The sequence below is a fragment of the Lissotriton vulgaris genome, chromosome 10 (assembly GCF_964263255.1).
Source record: "Lissotriton vulgaris chromosome 10, aLisVul1.2, whole genome shotgun sequence".
Classification (NCBI taxonomy): Eukaryota; Metazoa; Chordata; class Amphibia; order Caudata; family Salamandridae; genus Lissotriton; species Lissotriton vulgaris.
In genome coordinates, this window is record NC_141698.1 from 599,461,494 (window position 1) to 599,479,211 (window position 17,718).

Consider the following 17,718-nt stretch of genomic DNA (forward strand, 5'->3'; position numbering starts at 1 on the left):
ATCGCATGTCAAGTTAGATAAAGTGGCTCATCAGTACTCTGCTCTTCACCAACCTTTTGGATAATTCCCTTTGTATATTTTTTAGTTATTGTTTCTTTGGATTTCATATCCTCACATCTACCTGCAGAAGGTAAATCTATTTTGCTCATTTTGTATGCATTGCTAAGCCGCAGAAGTTATTTTCTCTGCTAATACGTCTTTAAAAAGAAGTATCCTTTATGATAATGTAACTTTTTAGGAGCTAAGAATATCTGCACTGATGTTCTCTACACAAGATGCATTTCTGGTTGCCACTTATCTGGACTTTCAGTTCTAAGTATCCCAAAGACAGTAAATTCCATCTTCTCCTTGCTCTACTTCTACCTCGAAGACAAAAAAGTGGAAGATGGACTTACTCAGCTCCAAAGGCAAATCATAGTCTTGTCGTTGGACACACTTTTGACTTCCACGTTGAAAACCATTGTTTAAGTCACAATGGACTGGTTAGGTTACCAAATCTTCAGAGAAGACTAAATGACAAATCGTTTGGCGCCTTGATGAATGGTATTTATTCCATAATTGTGAGTACTATCGGTTGTTCAGCATCAGCTCAAATCTTATACATGCCTTTCTTGTAAAACACTGGTTAATAAAGACATCTTTATCAGTGAAGGCGAGGTTGTCATCTACGACCTCATTGCTGATGGCTTGTTCAGCTGTGGGAGCGCCTTAATCAACAGTCATCTTCAGCTGGTTCCATCAACTACCACATCTTTGGCAACATCATCAATGCTGCAAATTCTCAGAATCAGTTCCTCTCCAGTGCACTCTCTGATCTGGATCAAGCAGGAGCCAAAATTTCAGACTGTGATGTTGCTCAGATACGACAAGCAACTTTGGCACAAAACGTCTCTGTTTCTGGAAAGTTACTTGATGACCGATGTTGAGGACAAGGTTATTTCATGATACAGCGAGTTCAAATCGTAGGCATTCATCAACACTCTTAAATGCCTCCAGCACAGGTTTACATCAAATAGCTTTTGTGGCTGTAGATGGGGTTGGTTGTGTTGACTTTCTTCTGGCACGAATAGAAATCTAGGGTTGTGGACATGCCATTTGATGGCAAACACATTTTGAGCAAACATACTAATGAAGCCCGACAAACTAGGAAAGCTAACACAGAAAATGTGCTGGCCACTCTCCATCATTGTCAATACTAATCACACCAAGGGCACCATAATTATGTAGTGCTTGAAAAATCCAGTCGCCCGCTCGTTATGGCGCGCAATATTTAATCAGGACAAGCTATTTTTAGCCCCACTCGCCCTTTCTGGTGAGTAGAAAGACAAACTGGCTTTTGACTTCTGTCTCTGAAAGCGGAGCAAATGTGATAGGATAAGATTTAAAGGCATCTTCATTGCTCACAAAGAGAATGAGCAATAAAGATGCCTTTAAATCTTGTTATCTTGTCACCTTTGCTCTGCTTCAGAGATGGAGGTCAAGTACATTATATTTAGGTCGAGTAGATTTTTCAAGTTACTATAGCTGCAGGTCTAGTAACATTTTTATGATTTTTCCATCCCGGTTATGATTTGGCTAACTGTTATCATTGCTTGGTAATTTTTCTCCTTCAGCAATCAGAGAAAGGTAGAAGTGCTTTCTCAAGCAGGTCCCAGGAACAGGCACAATTACACAATTTCTCAGACTCCCTCAGACTTTTTTGCAAAGCATACTAGCAGGTTGGAGGAAGAGAGGCATTCCTTCCACACAGTATGGTCATTCCATGATCTTTTGAACCCACCACTGAGAAATTAGAAGAAAAAGACTCAGCTCCATCTATGGATAATTCAAGAAGAGATCTTTGAACAGCTCTTAACCTCACAGTGGAACTTCCAAAAGTGGAAAGAAAAAGCTTTCTTTCTCATCTGGAGAATAGCATTCTATTTCATTCTGAACCTCAGTTTGTCCAAGAAATATATCAGACAAACAGTTTTTCAAGATGGTCACTGTAACAAATTCACCTATTCCGTATGGTCAGGCTGAATGTTTCACCTATTTTTCCAACCCTGTTTTGGCTGGTATGAAGACTCAGAGCCCTGTGACACTGCTATTCAGTGCCACAGATCATGTGTTCCAACCTTAAAATGGCATTGGTAAAACTGGTTTCACCCAATTGCTCTTAGAATTGTTGACCACCTACTGAGGACCAGGACAAAGTGCTGAGGCTTGTCAAGTAAGGTCACATTCAAGGTGGGCAAGAAACCTAGGCTATCTTTTTGCCGTTCTAAAAACCGGTTCAGCTGAACCTACTGTTAAAGTGATCCCGCCTTGTGGAGCCCTTCCCATTTACAGTTTCCAGCCTTGCCCTTCTGGATGATTTTGAGAACCAAAAAATGATTGGTACACATAGGAAAAATCTTGAACTAGGGTGAGGGGGCAAATCTATCTGACCAAGTAAGCTACCTCCGCAGATCCGAAATCCTTTTTCCCCACTTGAAAGCTTTGGCACCAAAATCATCAGCTTCAGCAGGAGACTGACATCAATTAATCAGACTTCAAGGGATCTTGAGTTCTACGAGGTTTGGCTTTCTCGCCCACAGGTGCCTGAACTGAGTTCAGTGCTCTAACACTTCAGCGTTAACTCCAGGTTACTGTAGCCCCAAACAACCCCACTTGACATACTTGCTGGTGTGGAGTACGTGTTGTGTGTGTTACTTATAGTTCACTAAAGGGATCAGGAATGCAGTGGTAATTTAAACACAATTTTGTTCTTTAATATAGCACACACAAGTATCGCACTAAGAAAAAGACACTATATATTTTTCAAAGTTTATTTTAACAGTCTCATCCTGTTGCTTAGTACATGGCTGATAACCGCAAAGAGTATAATTAGAACAGCACCAATGCACTTAACTCACAGCGAGAATAATGTGAACATTTCTAACATAATTGGAATGTTCCTAGTAGCCTTACACCTTAAATACTACTTCTATGCCCCACAGTATGAGAGTATAAAGTAGCTAACTTGCCTCTAGAGTTTCCTGAGATTCAGTTCACTGCATACCTGTTCACAGCAGAGCAGTTGTGATTATAGAACTTCAGCCGAGAGACTGTTCATCGGAAGGAAAACACAAATAGGTTGAGCTCAGCTCCTCTCCTTTCAGTATCAGAACTCAAAATAAGAATGGCTGCTGCGCTAATACAGCAGTTTGCAAGGACCTCCTGAAATAAGCTCAGGCGATCACCTCTATGATTTAGTGGCCACTTTATGGGGTTTATTCAGGACTGATCACGGACTTTTACCCTGCAATGGGGAACTTTTTACTAGGTACAAGGCATAACCAGTATGAACCAGCATACCCGGACTACATGTTTATTTTGTACATTAACTGCAAAACCTTGTACCGTAGATTTCAGGGAACTTGTAGCAGACTTCTGTCACCTTAGGTGTTCAAATTAATTGTTTGGATGAATAGACACTTTAACGAGTCCCGCAAAAGATAATGACACGAGACATTAGCCAAAGACAAGTAGGCTAACTTAACATTCTCAAAATGGAGTGTGGTTATGGGGTCTTTATGAAAGACCGGCTGAAGGACTTCTTCCATTTCAGCGACTAAGTCAGAAGAAACACTCTGACCTGGATGACCCAGTCTGTTCATCCTACCTCCACTCCATTGCAGTACACCTGAAATTCTGTCTAGGTTTCAGTCCACCACGAGCTTTGGTTTATCAATGGCACTTAAATTTGTCTAGTCGCTTTTTGCCCTAAAACTTTACAAATTAATCTCTCAATTCCTCTTATACCATTTTAATCATTGTGACTCCTTTTTTCTTCATTCTATATTTATCTAAATTGGTTTTGGTATGTCACTGGGTTGAGTTCTTCACTTTAACATTGTTGGTATGGATTAAAACTTACGATGCACTTTGAGGGGACTGCCTCCTGCATACATAGTTACCAGAAGCTTACCACAGTCTTAAAGAACTGTGCTTTAGCCTAACCAGACAGTGCTTATTAAGTTAGATGGGTTACACCATCCAAATTATTAATCCAACTTCTGACATTCATTCTTCTTGACAACTTTCAATTCACCGAATGTGGGGCTCTATTGACATCTAAAGATCTGCAGAATATTTGCAAAAGTCTATATATTCACATTAATGCAAGTAACTCTTCATGGCAAATAGGCAACAGTCCCAAATTGGAGAGCTGCCTAATTGCCTCAAGTCAGCACCATCTGTGAACAGCAAGTGCCTCTCCACTGTAGCAACTCACCCACTACATCAATAGGACTGTTACTTATTGTATCGGTTTGACTTGCTCGGAAAGCTCAGTTGAAACTGCACGCGTCGCAAGTCACAATTAGTTGCATTGATTGCACTTCTTCTATGGCCAACTAATACTAGGGAAGGAAGGAGTGGGCCTACACTAGAGGTATAGGAAAGGGAGGAGTCTTCTGCCATAGTAAAAGACCCTTAGGTCACTCACTCTGTGGCCTCTGCTTCCCACAAAGACCCCTGCATCGAGCACAGCAAGATACAACCTCTCCTCTGCCAAATCTTTAAAGCTTGTTGCGTCGTATTACTCGCAACCATTGCGGAAAATGTGATGGGTTTCTCACTGCACTGAAGAAGCACTACACTCAGAAGGAGAGGCTGAGTCGATCATAATCTACAAGCACTACATGTAGCAGAAGAGGAGCAGTCAGGAAGTAGGTGAGCACGGTCAGGCTTGGACTGCGCAGACAGCCCAGATATAGGGTTGGGCTCCATTCCAGAGTCAAAGAAGCAGATTGAGACTGGGCCTTCTAATATACCCCTGCCAAGAGAGATATGCTGAACCTCTCAGTACATTGTGCACGCAGCACTTTGCTCCGAAGGAGAGACTGTCTTCATTCTTTAGCATCACGCAAACCAAAACTTGTGTGTTCAGGAAAGCTCTAGGACTCAAAATGATGGAACAATCTAGTCTCTGGAACAGTGGAGGTTTGACCTTGGTGCAAAGTCGACTACATTTCTCCTTCTTTGGCCACCAGGCTATCCTATGCCATTGTTCTGAGCATCCTATCTCTCTTTCGAGGGAAATAAATTTGGCTGCACTGTAAATAATTTTATTTTTTGCTGAAGGAACCGCCTGCTCCAGTGATTGAAGGTCTCTTGCTGTAGAATATGGCATGTGTCTTTGTGACCAAGGAACCCAGCAGGCAAATGTCACTGTTGTTCATTAGCCTATATTGCTATAAACAATTACCAAATAGGCACGGTCACAGGCATCCAAAAGGATAGGATGTACCTGTCCCTGGCTTTAAGTCTCACTAAGATCACAAAACTAAATATATTATAGGTGTAAGTGATCATGATCTTAAAGTCACCAGATGGTGTGCATGTTCAACAGTTATATATATATATATATATATATATATATATATATATATATATATATATATATATATTCCAGCCACCTGTCCGTCAGTACTTGAACTCTGAAAAGTCCAGGATGCCTCATAACTGTGAAATTCCAGTGGATGAGAAATAAGGAAATTCTTGCCAGAAACTGCCCAAAATCCGTAGCTTGTGCAGAAAAATGCAAACTTCACAAGCAGAGCCCGGAATGCTAGTAAATGCCACCATTTTGAAGACATAAGCATATAAAGCAATTTAATGTACTGCACAACATGGGATTAATTTTGAGCAATGAAAATGGGATCAGTTTGAGGATATTTTAAAATACAATGAACATGCAGGAAGAAACAACACAACAGGCATTGCCCCCTTCTCTTTAGGAACGTTCCCACCTACCTTACTTAGTATCAGACACAGAACACTACCAGTTACCTCCAAAATGCCATACCAGTTAAGAAAGAAGCTGGCAACTAACTCCCAAAGAAATATCAAGGATAAGTTACATACCTCTGCAGTGTAATCAAACAAATGACTCATTTAAGCTTTAAGATGTTTGCAAGATGATGATGGTTTTAGAAAAGGAAAGTGGCCTAATTTTAAGAATAGAATTATAGACAAAGAAATGTAAGCCGAATCCTTAAATGGGTCACTTTATTAACTAGCCTTGTTGCCATATTTTGTCATATTACTGCTTTGGCAACGTATTTCTTAAGTGAATAGCCTCAACATCAAAGCCATGACGAGGGGATGAACACCATTTACTCTTAAGAGGCAACTGATCAACAAGGAAATTCAAACAAATGTGAGGGTTTTCTTCGAAAATCAACTTTCCAGAGTCCCATTAAGGGATAAAACAACTGTGCTTTAATGCTAACTTTAATGAAAGACTTTTCCTTCACAGAGTCAAATAAATAAAGTGATAGGGACAACTAGGTCACACAAAACTTAATGTAAGATCCAACTGACTTTCAATATACCCCCTATTCATATTAAATCCGTATTTCCCCGATATGAATTAATGTACCCCTCAATCCTTCCCACTCAGATAAATTAATGCCACTAAGAGGAATGACAAGGTTTTTTAAATTTATTTTTTTACAATTTTGTGAAATGTTAAGTGTGTTTCTCTACATATGGCCTTTTTATATACAATTTACAAATGTGGATTTCTGTAATGGAGTACTAGCAAAACTCAGATCATGAACAGCACCACCAATAGGGTGACACATTCTGTAGTAATGACTGCCTATCAGTTAAACATTAAAGAAGCAATATATATTACTGAACTGGACTATAAATCCCTCACATAAGGAAAAAAAAATTAAGATGACAAGAAGTACAAGCTTCTTGTGTGACTTTGAATGTTCATTGGTTTTGAGGACAGTTTTAATTAAAGCATTTAGGGCCAGATGTAGGTGGTCAACTACCGGTCGGTAACAGTGAAATTCGTTAAATTTCACTGTTACCGACTGGTATTTAAACATGTGGGATTTCGGGAAGGAATCGGTAATAAGGAATCAGTAAATACCGATTCTTTGATACAGATTCCTTATTGGCCTTGCATTTAAGGAATCGGTAATACCGATTCCTTAAATGCAATGTAGGTAGCACTTAAAACAGTGCACCTCAGCTTTAAGGAATCGCTATTTACCACCAACTTCAAGTTGGTGGTAAGTAGCGATTTCCTTTCAAAAAGCACTTTTTTGCTTATTGAAATGTGCCATGGGCATGCATGTGTGCCACATGTGCACACATGCACATTTCAGGAGTGCAACAGGGTGTACTTTTGCACCCTTGAAATACCTCCCGGTATTACCGAATCGGTAATACCGAGTGTCTTCACATTCATTCCTATGGGCCTCGAAGCCCATAGGAATGAATGGGTAGGTATTCGTTATTACTAAATCTCAATTACCGATCCGAAAATAACTAATATTAAGAATTCAGTATTTTTTACCAAATTCTTACCTACATCTGAAATATCGATTTCTAAATATCGAATCGGTAAAATTCGGTATTTAGGAATCAGTATTTCTCTATTACCTACATCGGGCCCTTAGAGAGCAACTTGACAAATTCATAAGAATTTGACAAAAGTAAGTGTGTGCCACTAATTTTTATTTATCACCAAGTGACATTCATTAGGAGATTAATCTAATTATTTAGTGCCAGATGGGTGTCCGAGATGACCCTCCTAAAAGGGCGAATTACATAGAAAGATGGGTGCTTAGAACATCCAATTTCACATGTACCACTTTTTCATGCATGTTTTCCACCAGTAAATTTCAGGAAGGGATTATATTTGGAATTGTAAAAGGCTGGTTGGAAAGCAATCATTCATTTTTTTCTGGATGTGCTTTAATAGATCTGAATTTAAAAAGAAAGAGGAATTTGCAAAAGGACAAAAATGTAAGGGGTAACTCAATCAGGAACATAAGAAAAGGGTGGGTGGACCGCATGAATTAGTCTCATCTATTGGTAATTACCATGGGCTGCTTCCCAGTCTGATGTTTTTCCCTTCAAGTCCTCTTAGACAGGGCCGAGGTATATTAAGCAAATTAGCCTTGGTTCTGATCCAATAGGAACAGTGAGACCAAACTGCTAGGCAAAGTCAATTCTGAACTGGAACACAGGAAACCCCACACTGTTTTCAGTCCAACTGGACCTATTCAGTAGAGTGCAGATTCCAGTGGCACAGTGAGCATGGGACCCAATTCTGGTCATATCTGACACACTGAGGAAACAAAATAGAAAGTGATGTAAGGAAGGCTTGAATCAAACTCAGACACCAGTGTTTACTTGGGGAGGTCGCACCCCAATCCATATTTTTTTTGCCCAATGCAGTCTCAGACAGGTCGATTTATATGCATATCTGCCTTGGTTCTTCTCCAGTAGCAAAAGTCCAGCCCAAACTGCCAGACGAGATCCATTCTGAATCAAAACCCAACCTACCCCAAATCATGGTTTAGATTGGTAAATTACTACTCGCCATGAGCTTATAGTGTGTGTTTGCACCAACTAACCCGATATATTAAGAACAAAAAAAAGAGCTGACTATTTTTTTGCCAAGATAGTTATGTTTTTTAATTGATGCCATTACGTTTGATTTTCAAATTTTACTTTGTAAGACTACGACATTACTATTTATAACCCAGATTAAAACACTTTTAGAGAAAAATAATACTGTCTTTCCAACCTAGCTTTCAAATTTCATATAAAAATCCCTATATCACAAAAAACTGTCATATTAGCTATTCGTCAAACTACAATTAAAGAACCGTTCGATTTGTAATGTGCGTATACTGCAAAACAAGCATCTTATCAAGAATTAAACTTTGCAACAAGAATTAAAGAAAGCATACATAAACTTAGGAAATGCAAAATAATTACATCACAACAGTAACTAAATTATGTGCTTATATTTAAAGAACTGTTGCATTATGAACACAAGTATGGGGAGGTCTATGTTTGGAAGTTTCCCTTACCTATAGGATCCTTTGTCATCAGTGTAAACAGTGATCAGTGGTGAAGAGGCTCCCTTCTCGCTGATTATGATCTCCACTCCTTCAAGGTCTGGGTGGATCTGTCCTTCCAGAAAGAGCCCAGCTTTGCCATGTATCTCAATCAGCTTCCCTGGGCAGCTGTCTAACAAGTTCAAAAAAGGAAAGGGTTTGGCTTTGCCATAGTTACCACAGCACTTGTTTATTTTTAGAATATTTTTCAATTGTATTTTTAAGCATGGATTCACATTTTACCTCTTCTTAAACTGGATCATAAGTCCTAACATCAGCAACTAACAAGCACTGGGTAAGCCAATAGGACTCACCTATTGCTTTTGTCAATGCTTTTTGCCCCTACCCCCTTCACACCCCTATTCACACACCCTCAAGGATGACCGCCATTGTGTGCACACACAGTCGCAGGAGCCACCATAGAAGGGGTTTTTTTTTTAGCAGAAGAAAAATAATACCAAATCGTGTGGTAGCCATCTTGAATGTGTTTTCTTGTGCTATAAGAAGACATAGATATCGGTAATTTTAGTTCTCCTCAAGAGGAACTTTCATTACATTCTTAAGAAATCCCACCCAAGGGTGGGATGGCAGAGTACATTTCACAAACATAAATACAATACACTATTCTGTCTGAAGTAATTTTTTAACGATGTATTTTTGACAACCTTTAACTAGATGCACACAATACAGTTTTACAGTCACAGAAGGCCCACAAGTCACAAACAGTTGGTTTAGTTTCAATGTTCATTTTAGTTTTATATAGTGTTGACCTGGGTCAGAGGGTGTCAGAGTACTTCATACATTATGAATTTAAAAAAACACGAGGTTTAAGTTACAGGTGACACTGAAACATTGAGTAAAATTACATCTTTAGGAACCAATATGGATTTTTAAATAGCAGAGGCAAGTTCCAGAGTTAACTAAACCCTGCAAAGTGCATTAATAGAGCATTACAGCCTGCTGTCAAAGACTACAAGTATTGTTAAAGGAGCTGAATCTTACTTATAATCCTGAGAAGCAGGCAAGGGCATAAAGCAAAGGAGGGCTTTTAAAAAAGGCACAGCTCGAGGCGGAAGTGTTCTAATCCTATTATAACATTGCCCTCATTGGGAATGTTCAAAACTAAAAGTAGAAAACCTACACCAGAGATTATTGGTCCTGACTCAGCAACTGTCTTCAGAGGAGCTCAATACATTCCAATGTTCTAATAAAATTCACTGATAGTAAATGTAGATTTTATAACGAAAATGTATTTATCCAGCTGTTCCACAAGAAAGGTAAAATAGAGACCTGTGAGGGGGAAAAATGGCGGCGGCCGGCTGAGCCGCGGCAGTACTCCGCCCACGGACTCCTGCAATTTCTAGGATCGGAGGGCAAATCTTTTGCAGGCTTAATCTGTAGGTCTCTATGTCATCTCGATAAGCTGCAGAGAGCCGCAGAGAGCCGCATTACAATTTGGATTTCTAAAGTATTGTGTTAAGTATTTCCCTCAGTATCGGTATCGGCGTCTTTCCGCCATACCGCCACACCTCCGCCTCTCATGTGTTTGGGGGAGGAGGCAAACTCGGAGCCCGCAGCAGCAGTGTCCGCATTGTCTACGGAGGCAGCAGCTTTCCAAGCTTCAATTTCATCCGGCAAGCGAGAGCGAGAGCTGGTATCACAGCATTCTGTTGCAGTAAGTCCACCAGCATTCAAGCCCTCGCATTCCTTTGCGAGTGGCTGGATCTGGTCGCTGGCCGCCCTGGAGCTCCGAGGACGCCGCACACGAGGTATTTTACTGGGGCAGCATGGTGCGGCGGTAGCTTCAAAGGCACAGATAAAAGCACAGCTAGAGCTGCGCGACGAGGGAGAGCTTTTGGAGAAACGGCCCCTAGTTCAGCGATGTCAGCGCAGACATCAGAGCAAGAAGCAAGTTGGTGATAACAGCAGTGAAAGTACTGAAGGCGGTAGTGGGGAAGACTTGGACACTTTGAATCCTCTGGGTATATCAGTGTGTACTGAGGAGGTTTTCCAGGAGGGCAATGGGAAAGGGAAAGTGAGAGGGCGGTGAGAAGGAAACGCACAGTTGACAGCAAGAAAGAATCTAATAAGGCGTTCTTCCACAAAGCTGAACGCAAAAATACAAATAAGTCTCCCTCTTCTGCTGTGGATACATCGATAAATCATAACGTTCTGAGTGGAGTAGCTTCTATTGGTGTTCGGAAAGAGGGCTTGATTACAGAAGGCACAGTTACCCACTCCACCTCTAAGACTAATATCTCTGCTGCTGATATTGCTGAGGGTACGGGGAAAATAAAGGTGTCGACTTATTTAACTGGTCAGGTAAAGGCAAAACGTTCCTATACTCCTAAGTCCACAAAAAATAAATCAAAGAATTCTGCTACCAATTTAAATAAAATAACCCCCTCATTGCGCTCTTACTTTAAAGTAGTTCCCCAAGTGGTGCTCTTGGCAAGTAATTCTTGTTCTCCTTCTTTGAACCAGGAGGTAGGGGATACTTCACCGGAGCTACAGATGGCCTCTAAACACGTGGAGGAGCACACTATAAGGGAAATGGCAGTAACGAATATCCCTATTCCAGATCCCTTTCTGAAAGCCGGTGTGGGCTTGAATGAAATTAGCACATCTGCCAGTACCACTACCACTACCACTGCCAAATCCATAGATGATAATACCATCGTGAACAATGGCAATATTGATATACATAAGAAGGATATGGAGGGCCATTTGGATCAATCACTTTCCTCTAAGTCAGGTGGATCAGGTCAATCGAATTCTGCAGATCACCAAACGGTTATTAATTTAGAGCAATCAGCGCCCTCGTTGGTACTGTTCGCACCGCTGGCACCCCCATTCCCTCTAGTGCCACCAAGTGTACCATCCAGCCTTAGCCTACAGTCAGTCTTCCAGGAAACAGGCACAATATCTTCTATTGATAGCAGGGGAGATCCCAGTCTACCAGAGGATACTACACGGGTCCTGAATTCAGAGTTGGTCTCCACATTACAGGCCTCTTTCCAGGCAATGTTTGAGACTCTGGCCACAGACATTAAAAAGGGGTTCGAGACTTCTGCTTCAAATCAAGCCGATATTCGATGCTATTGTCAGTCATTGGACAGCAAACTTGGTGCTCTCACGACTAGGACAGAGACTCTTGAAGATTCCGTCACAGAAGTTAATATTAACTTAAGTGCCACAAAAGCAGAACTAAGGAACCTTAGACAGGAGAATCAGAGTCTGTCCGAAAGGCTGGAGACGTTGGAAAATCATGCCCGCAGGAACAATCTTCGAGTTTTGAATATACCGGAGGAGAAAGAGGGTTCCGACATCAAGCAATTTATTGTTTCTCTCTTGAAAGAAGCCCTACGGCTTGATATGTCAGAACAAGAAATAGCTACGGACATTCAGCGCATTCATAGAGAGCCATTTCGGAGAAACTCTCAGAGAACAAAACCTAGGAAAATCCTGGTTAACTTTCTCACATACTCCCTAAAAGAAACTATTTTGAATATCGCATTGAAACAGAAAGTGGTAACCGCTAAGGGGTTCAATTTTCAGATCAGATCTGATCTCTCGAGAGTTACGCTTGATAGACAATGGGAGTTTGGAAAAAGGTTGGAAGCCTTTAGGAGTCAAGGGGCCGTCGCTCAGTTAGTCTTTCCTGCGGCATTAAGAGTTATGTATAAGAACACTATGCATAACATAAGATCAGTACAGGCTGCAGATGATTTTCTGCTGAGTATGGGCAGGGGACCAGAGTCAGCTAAGTAGTATTGTCCCTTTCCTTCTTTCTGGATTCTCTCTAGGTTGCCTTACTGCATTCTAATATTGTCCCTTTCCCTCTTTCTGGTTTCTCTCTAGGTTGCCTCACTGCATTCTAGTTTCTTGACAAATTTACAAATTCACAAACAGCTCTAATGATTCTTTCTTTATAAACTTGCTAGAATGGCTTATACTCTGTAGCTAGACATATAGAAGAAATATGAGGTTTTTTTTTTTTTAGTTGTGAATAATAGGTGGTGGGCAGGTGTTTAAATAAGTAACAAAAAGGAGAGGAAGGAAGGAAAAAAAAAAAGAAAAAAATATATATATAAAAAAAAGGGGTGGAGGGGAGAAGAAAAAAAGGAGAGAAAAAAGGGGAAAAAAAATATATATATATATAATAATAAAGGACTAAAAGGAAAAAGGGGAAAGGGAGTAAATAAAAAAAATAAAAATAAAAAAAAAGGTTTACACATATAAAATAACAAAGAATATATCTATATTCTTCCTGTTTAATCCAGTTATACTAAGCGATATATACTCACTTGTGGGCTTCAGTTTAGGTAATCATACTACCTTTTTAATCTCACTTAGGTCGTTTTTCTTTCCTGCCCTTGTTTCATTTCCTCTTGTCTATTTCCTCCCATAATTTGTAGATGGTTGATATTCGCAGGGGTCCACAGCGGAGTGCTGTCTTTCTGGGATTCCAGATAGATTGTGTGGGGGTTTCCCGTGGGTGGGGGGCATGGGGTGGGTGAGGGTTTGGGGGGGGGGGGGAAGCAAAAAAAGTCCTCTTAAGCGTCCTTTACAGTACTCTCTAAAAAATAATGAAAGGAGTCGATCAATTTATAGTTTTCTCTTTGGAGTTTGGCAGTATTGGTCTTTGAGTTATATGACATTTTCTCTCTTGTTCTAATGCATAATCTACGTATTTTGTCCTGGAACACTAACGGTCTTCGCACATCACCAAGAAGAAATAATATTATGCAATATCTACGTGATTCGGCTGCACAGGTATTAGTGCTCCAGGAGACGCATCTTGCAGAAACAGAAATGCAAAATCTCTTGAGTAAGAATAGATGGATAGATTTTGGTGTTATAACATCTCAAACTTCACACATTAGGGGGGTGGCCATTCTTTTTAAAAAATCTATTAAGGCCAGGCTAGTTGCTAAACAGGTAGACCCGTACGGAAGATGGGCAATAGCTTCTGTTATTATTTCGGTTTCACCATATACCATAGTAGGTTACTATGGTCCAAACCAAGACGATCCATCAGTATTGGTATCTCTCTTCGCAGAACTATATGCATTTTCAGAGCCGGTTATCCTAGCAGGCGACTTTAATATAGTTCTAGATCCATTATTAGATAAGTCATCCACTAACAGGGCTATAACTTTATCTAAGACTAGAACGTTTTTATTAAATAACATGAAAACATTGAACTACATCGATATATGGAGGACTCTACATGGGTCTCAAAAGGGGGTCACTTTTAAAAAATTATAAATTTCATCACCAGTCTCGGATACACTTCATTCTGATCAATCAATCTTTAGTTAAATACGTAAAATCAGTTGTTCATTTACCTTTCCATCTCTCAGACCATACTGCCATCTCGCTTGAGCTTGAGGTTCCATCCAGGCCCTCGTTAAAATACTGGTCGTTCGATAGATCAATACTTTTCACTTCGGACATCTCAGAAGCATTAAATCAGGGAGTTAAATTCTTTTGGGAGTTTAACCAGGGGTCTGCGCCACCTGGAATAACATGGGACGCTTTTAAAGCAACTCTAAGGGGCTATCTAACTAATATATCAGCACATAAAAATAAGACCTATAGGGAAGCTGTTGCCTCTCTTGAATTGGAGATAGCAAAACTTCAAGAAGAGATTATCACAAATTCAGCATCAATAGGGTCTTCACCTGTTGGGATGCAAGAGAAATTAACAGTCCTAAAGGGAGATCTTTCCTCAGTCTTGAGTGCACGGATCTTAGAGAGATGGGAGGCTAGTAGACTGGCCCACTTCGAATATGGGGAAGGTGCCAGCAAGCTCCTTGCCTGGAAGTCAAAGACTAATAGGGTCCGAAATAATATTAGTGCACCGCCCCGGAATTCATTTGTTCTGCCATCACTCCCTACACGCCAGGAAGAGAGCTTAGGTCCACTCATCAGGCCCTGTTAACTATCCCCCGTTTCAGCAAGCAAAAGACCGGCGGTACGAAATTCGCAGTGCTTGCTCCTGCGTTTTGGAATTCCCTTCCCACCGAACTCCGTATGTCATCCTCCTACATCGAGTTCCGGAAGGGTCTTAAAACTTTTCTCTTTTTCCGAGCCTACAATGCTTAAATCCCCCTTCGCTCTTGCCTGCCTCCTCACAATCCTACAGCGCCAAGAAACCGCACGGTAGAAGCGCGCTATAGAAATGTTTTTCAATTCAAATTCAAATTCAAATTAGTAAAGATGGTGTACTACATTCTACAGATGAGGGAATTAGTGGCGCTTTTAGAAGTTTCTTCAGCGAGATTTATCAAGAAGATACTGATGTAAAACCCACGCAAGCAAGGGACTGGTTATCCAGGATCGCTTTACCGGTTCTGGACCCTGAACAAATGGGAATTTTAGATGGCCCTATTACATCGGAGGAAGTTACCTTTGCCATCTCGAAAAGTAAAAAAGGCAAAGCAGCAGGACCAGATGGGTTACCCTCGGAAATATACAAAGTATTATGTCCAACTATTCTTCCCTACTTAACAAATCTGTTCAATAACATCCTATTAGAAGGTGCCCTACCTCCTGCGTCCTGGGATAGGGCCTCCATAACCCAGATTTTAAAGCCTGCAAACCCGCATCCAATTGCGGGTCATATAGACCAATTTCAATCCTTAGTACGGATTATAAAATCTTTGCAGCCGTACTTGTGAATAGATTGAGTGGTGTAGCAAATAACATCTTGCATAGGGATCCGAAAGGTTTTGTGAAAGAGAGGCAACTGCACGAACTGACGTATGACCTCATTGGTGCTATAGATATGGCCACTTCAGCATCACTTCCTTTAGCAGTTTTCACTCTTGGTGCCACCAAAGCCTTTGACAGGGTAAACTGGGTGTATTTAGAAGAAGTGTTAAAAAAGTTCAATCTGGGAGACAATTTTAGACGAGCAGTAAAACTACTATATAAAAATCCTTCTGCTTCATTACTGGTTAACAGGGAGCTTATGCAGCCATTCGATATTACACGAGGAACCCGTCAAGGGTGCCCCCTCTCACCACTCTTATTTGATTTATATATCGAGCCTTTTGCTCAACTAATTCGTAACAATATTAATATCAAACCTTTTATTTTTGAAGTTTGGGAGCGGAAAGTCGCACTATACGCGGACGATGTCCTTATCTTTTCATCGGAGTTAAGTTCAGCCTTCCCTACGGTCATATCTATTGCAGAAGAGTTTGGGGCAATATCCGGTTATGAAGTGAATGCATCCAAAACCGACATTATGGTTTGGAATCAACCTGCTCCGGTTGCAGGAGTACAACCAAGTGTCACCCTTAGGTATCTTGGGTTAAATATCTATACGGATATTAATAAGATCGCCCCGTTAAATTTTGCTCGTGTTGCTAAGGAAGCTCGAAGATTGCTGAGATCATGGTCAGCTCTTCCTATTTCCCTGATAGGTAGATCTAATTTGGTCAAAATGACAATTTTACCCAAGATTATGTTTTTGTTTAACACTACTCCTCTTTTCTTTGATCCATCTAGGACTGCTAAACTTCAAACGGAATTAAATAGATTCATTTGGAATAGCCGTACGCCCAGGTTATCCTGGAAGAAGATTAGACGGCGTCGAGAAAAAGGAGGCCTCGCAGCACCAGACCTCCAGATATACGGCTGGGCTTTCCAACTTTCCCATATTAGGATGCTTTTAAAGACCCCTAATAACGTAGGGAGCGGAAAATTATTCGTAGCACTTCTCAAAGGGGAAAAAAAAAAAGGGTCAACAAACTTTCTGTTAAAATTCGGGGACCCAAAATACTTTAAGAAGGTCAAGTTAAAGGTGTTGAGGGACTTAGCTAGAACATGGACAAATCTAAGACGCAGACTTAATTTGGATTATTATCAGAGTCGGGCCCCGCTATGGGACTCGCCAGGTGCTCCATCTTGGCTTTTGGACAGTTTAGCCCTCCCAGTTAGAGAGGCATCTCAGCTTGGGGGGACTTGTTTGTTGATGGAGTATTACGTCCATGGGAGACCTTGAGCTCAATAATATGAACTCGCTTTTCACGCTTTAAATATCTTCAAATCCAGAGTTGGTCCCAAGCTTACAGCCTAGGAAGGGGTAGGCATAAATTAGGTGCTGATCACAATCTAGTATCCTATCTGATGGACAAACCTCCATTTAAGAAAGAGATAACATTTTGGTATAACCTTATACTAGATGAGATTGATGGCGAATTTTTGCTACCCCACTCCCTTTGGGAAACATATATACCTAATACTGATGTAGAGGTCTTGTGGCTCAAATCATTTAAGATTCTAGGGGAGACTGTAAAGCCTTCTTGGCTTCGTCGGAACCACTTGTTGACACTGCATAGAGCGTATTATTCTCCACTACGTTTATCAAAGTTCACCAATAATGCTCAGGTTGCATGCCCTAGATGTGGCTTAGTAGCAGCATCAGATATACGCATGTTCTTTGAATGTCCCTATATAACATCTTTTTGGAATGAAATTTGTGCTTCGCTTTCACTAGCAATTGATATGCAAGTCAGTCCCTGCCCCACGTTAGTTTTCTTTGGTATTATACCCGAGATTGAAGGTATAAGTAAAAAACTGGTCTTTTATAGCTGTTTATTAGCTAGAAGAGAAATTTGTAAACGCTGGAAAGATAAGACTTCTCCTCTTTATACAGATTGGCGAGCAGCGATGTTACAGATGTCCAAACTAGATCTGGCTAGAGTAGGGAACCAACATAAAAGGAGATTTTGGCTACTTTTGAACTAGTAACTATAGGCCAGAGCATTGTGGTTCCCCCCCCCCCCCCCCCCCCCCCCAAGTCCTA

At 40.7% G+C, this 17,718-nt stretch overlaps 1 protein-coding gene across 1 annotated transcript in view; it reads right to left on the reverse strand.

Moving 5' to 3' along the window:
* Positions 1 to 17,718, reverse strand: part of LOC147688566 (BOS complex subunit NOMO1-like) — a 301,458-nt gene that overhangs the window by 114,448 nt on the left and 169,292 nt on the right. Inside the window, exon 21 of the mRNA XM_086941434.1 lies at positions 8,871 to 9,030. Within this exon, the coding sequence (XP_086797560.1) occupies positions 8,871 to 9,030 (160 nt within the window). The remainder of the gene's footprint in view (positions 1 to 8,870; positions 9,031 to 17,718) is intronic.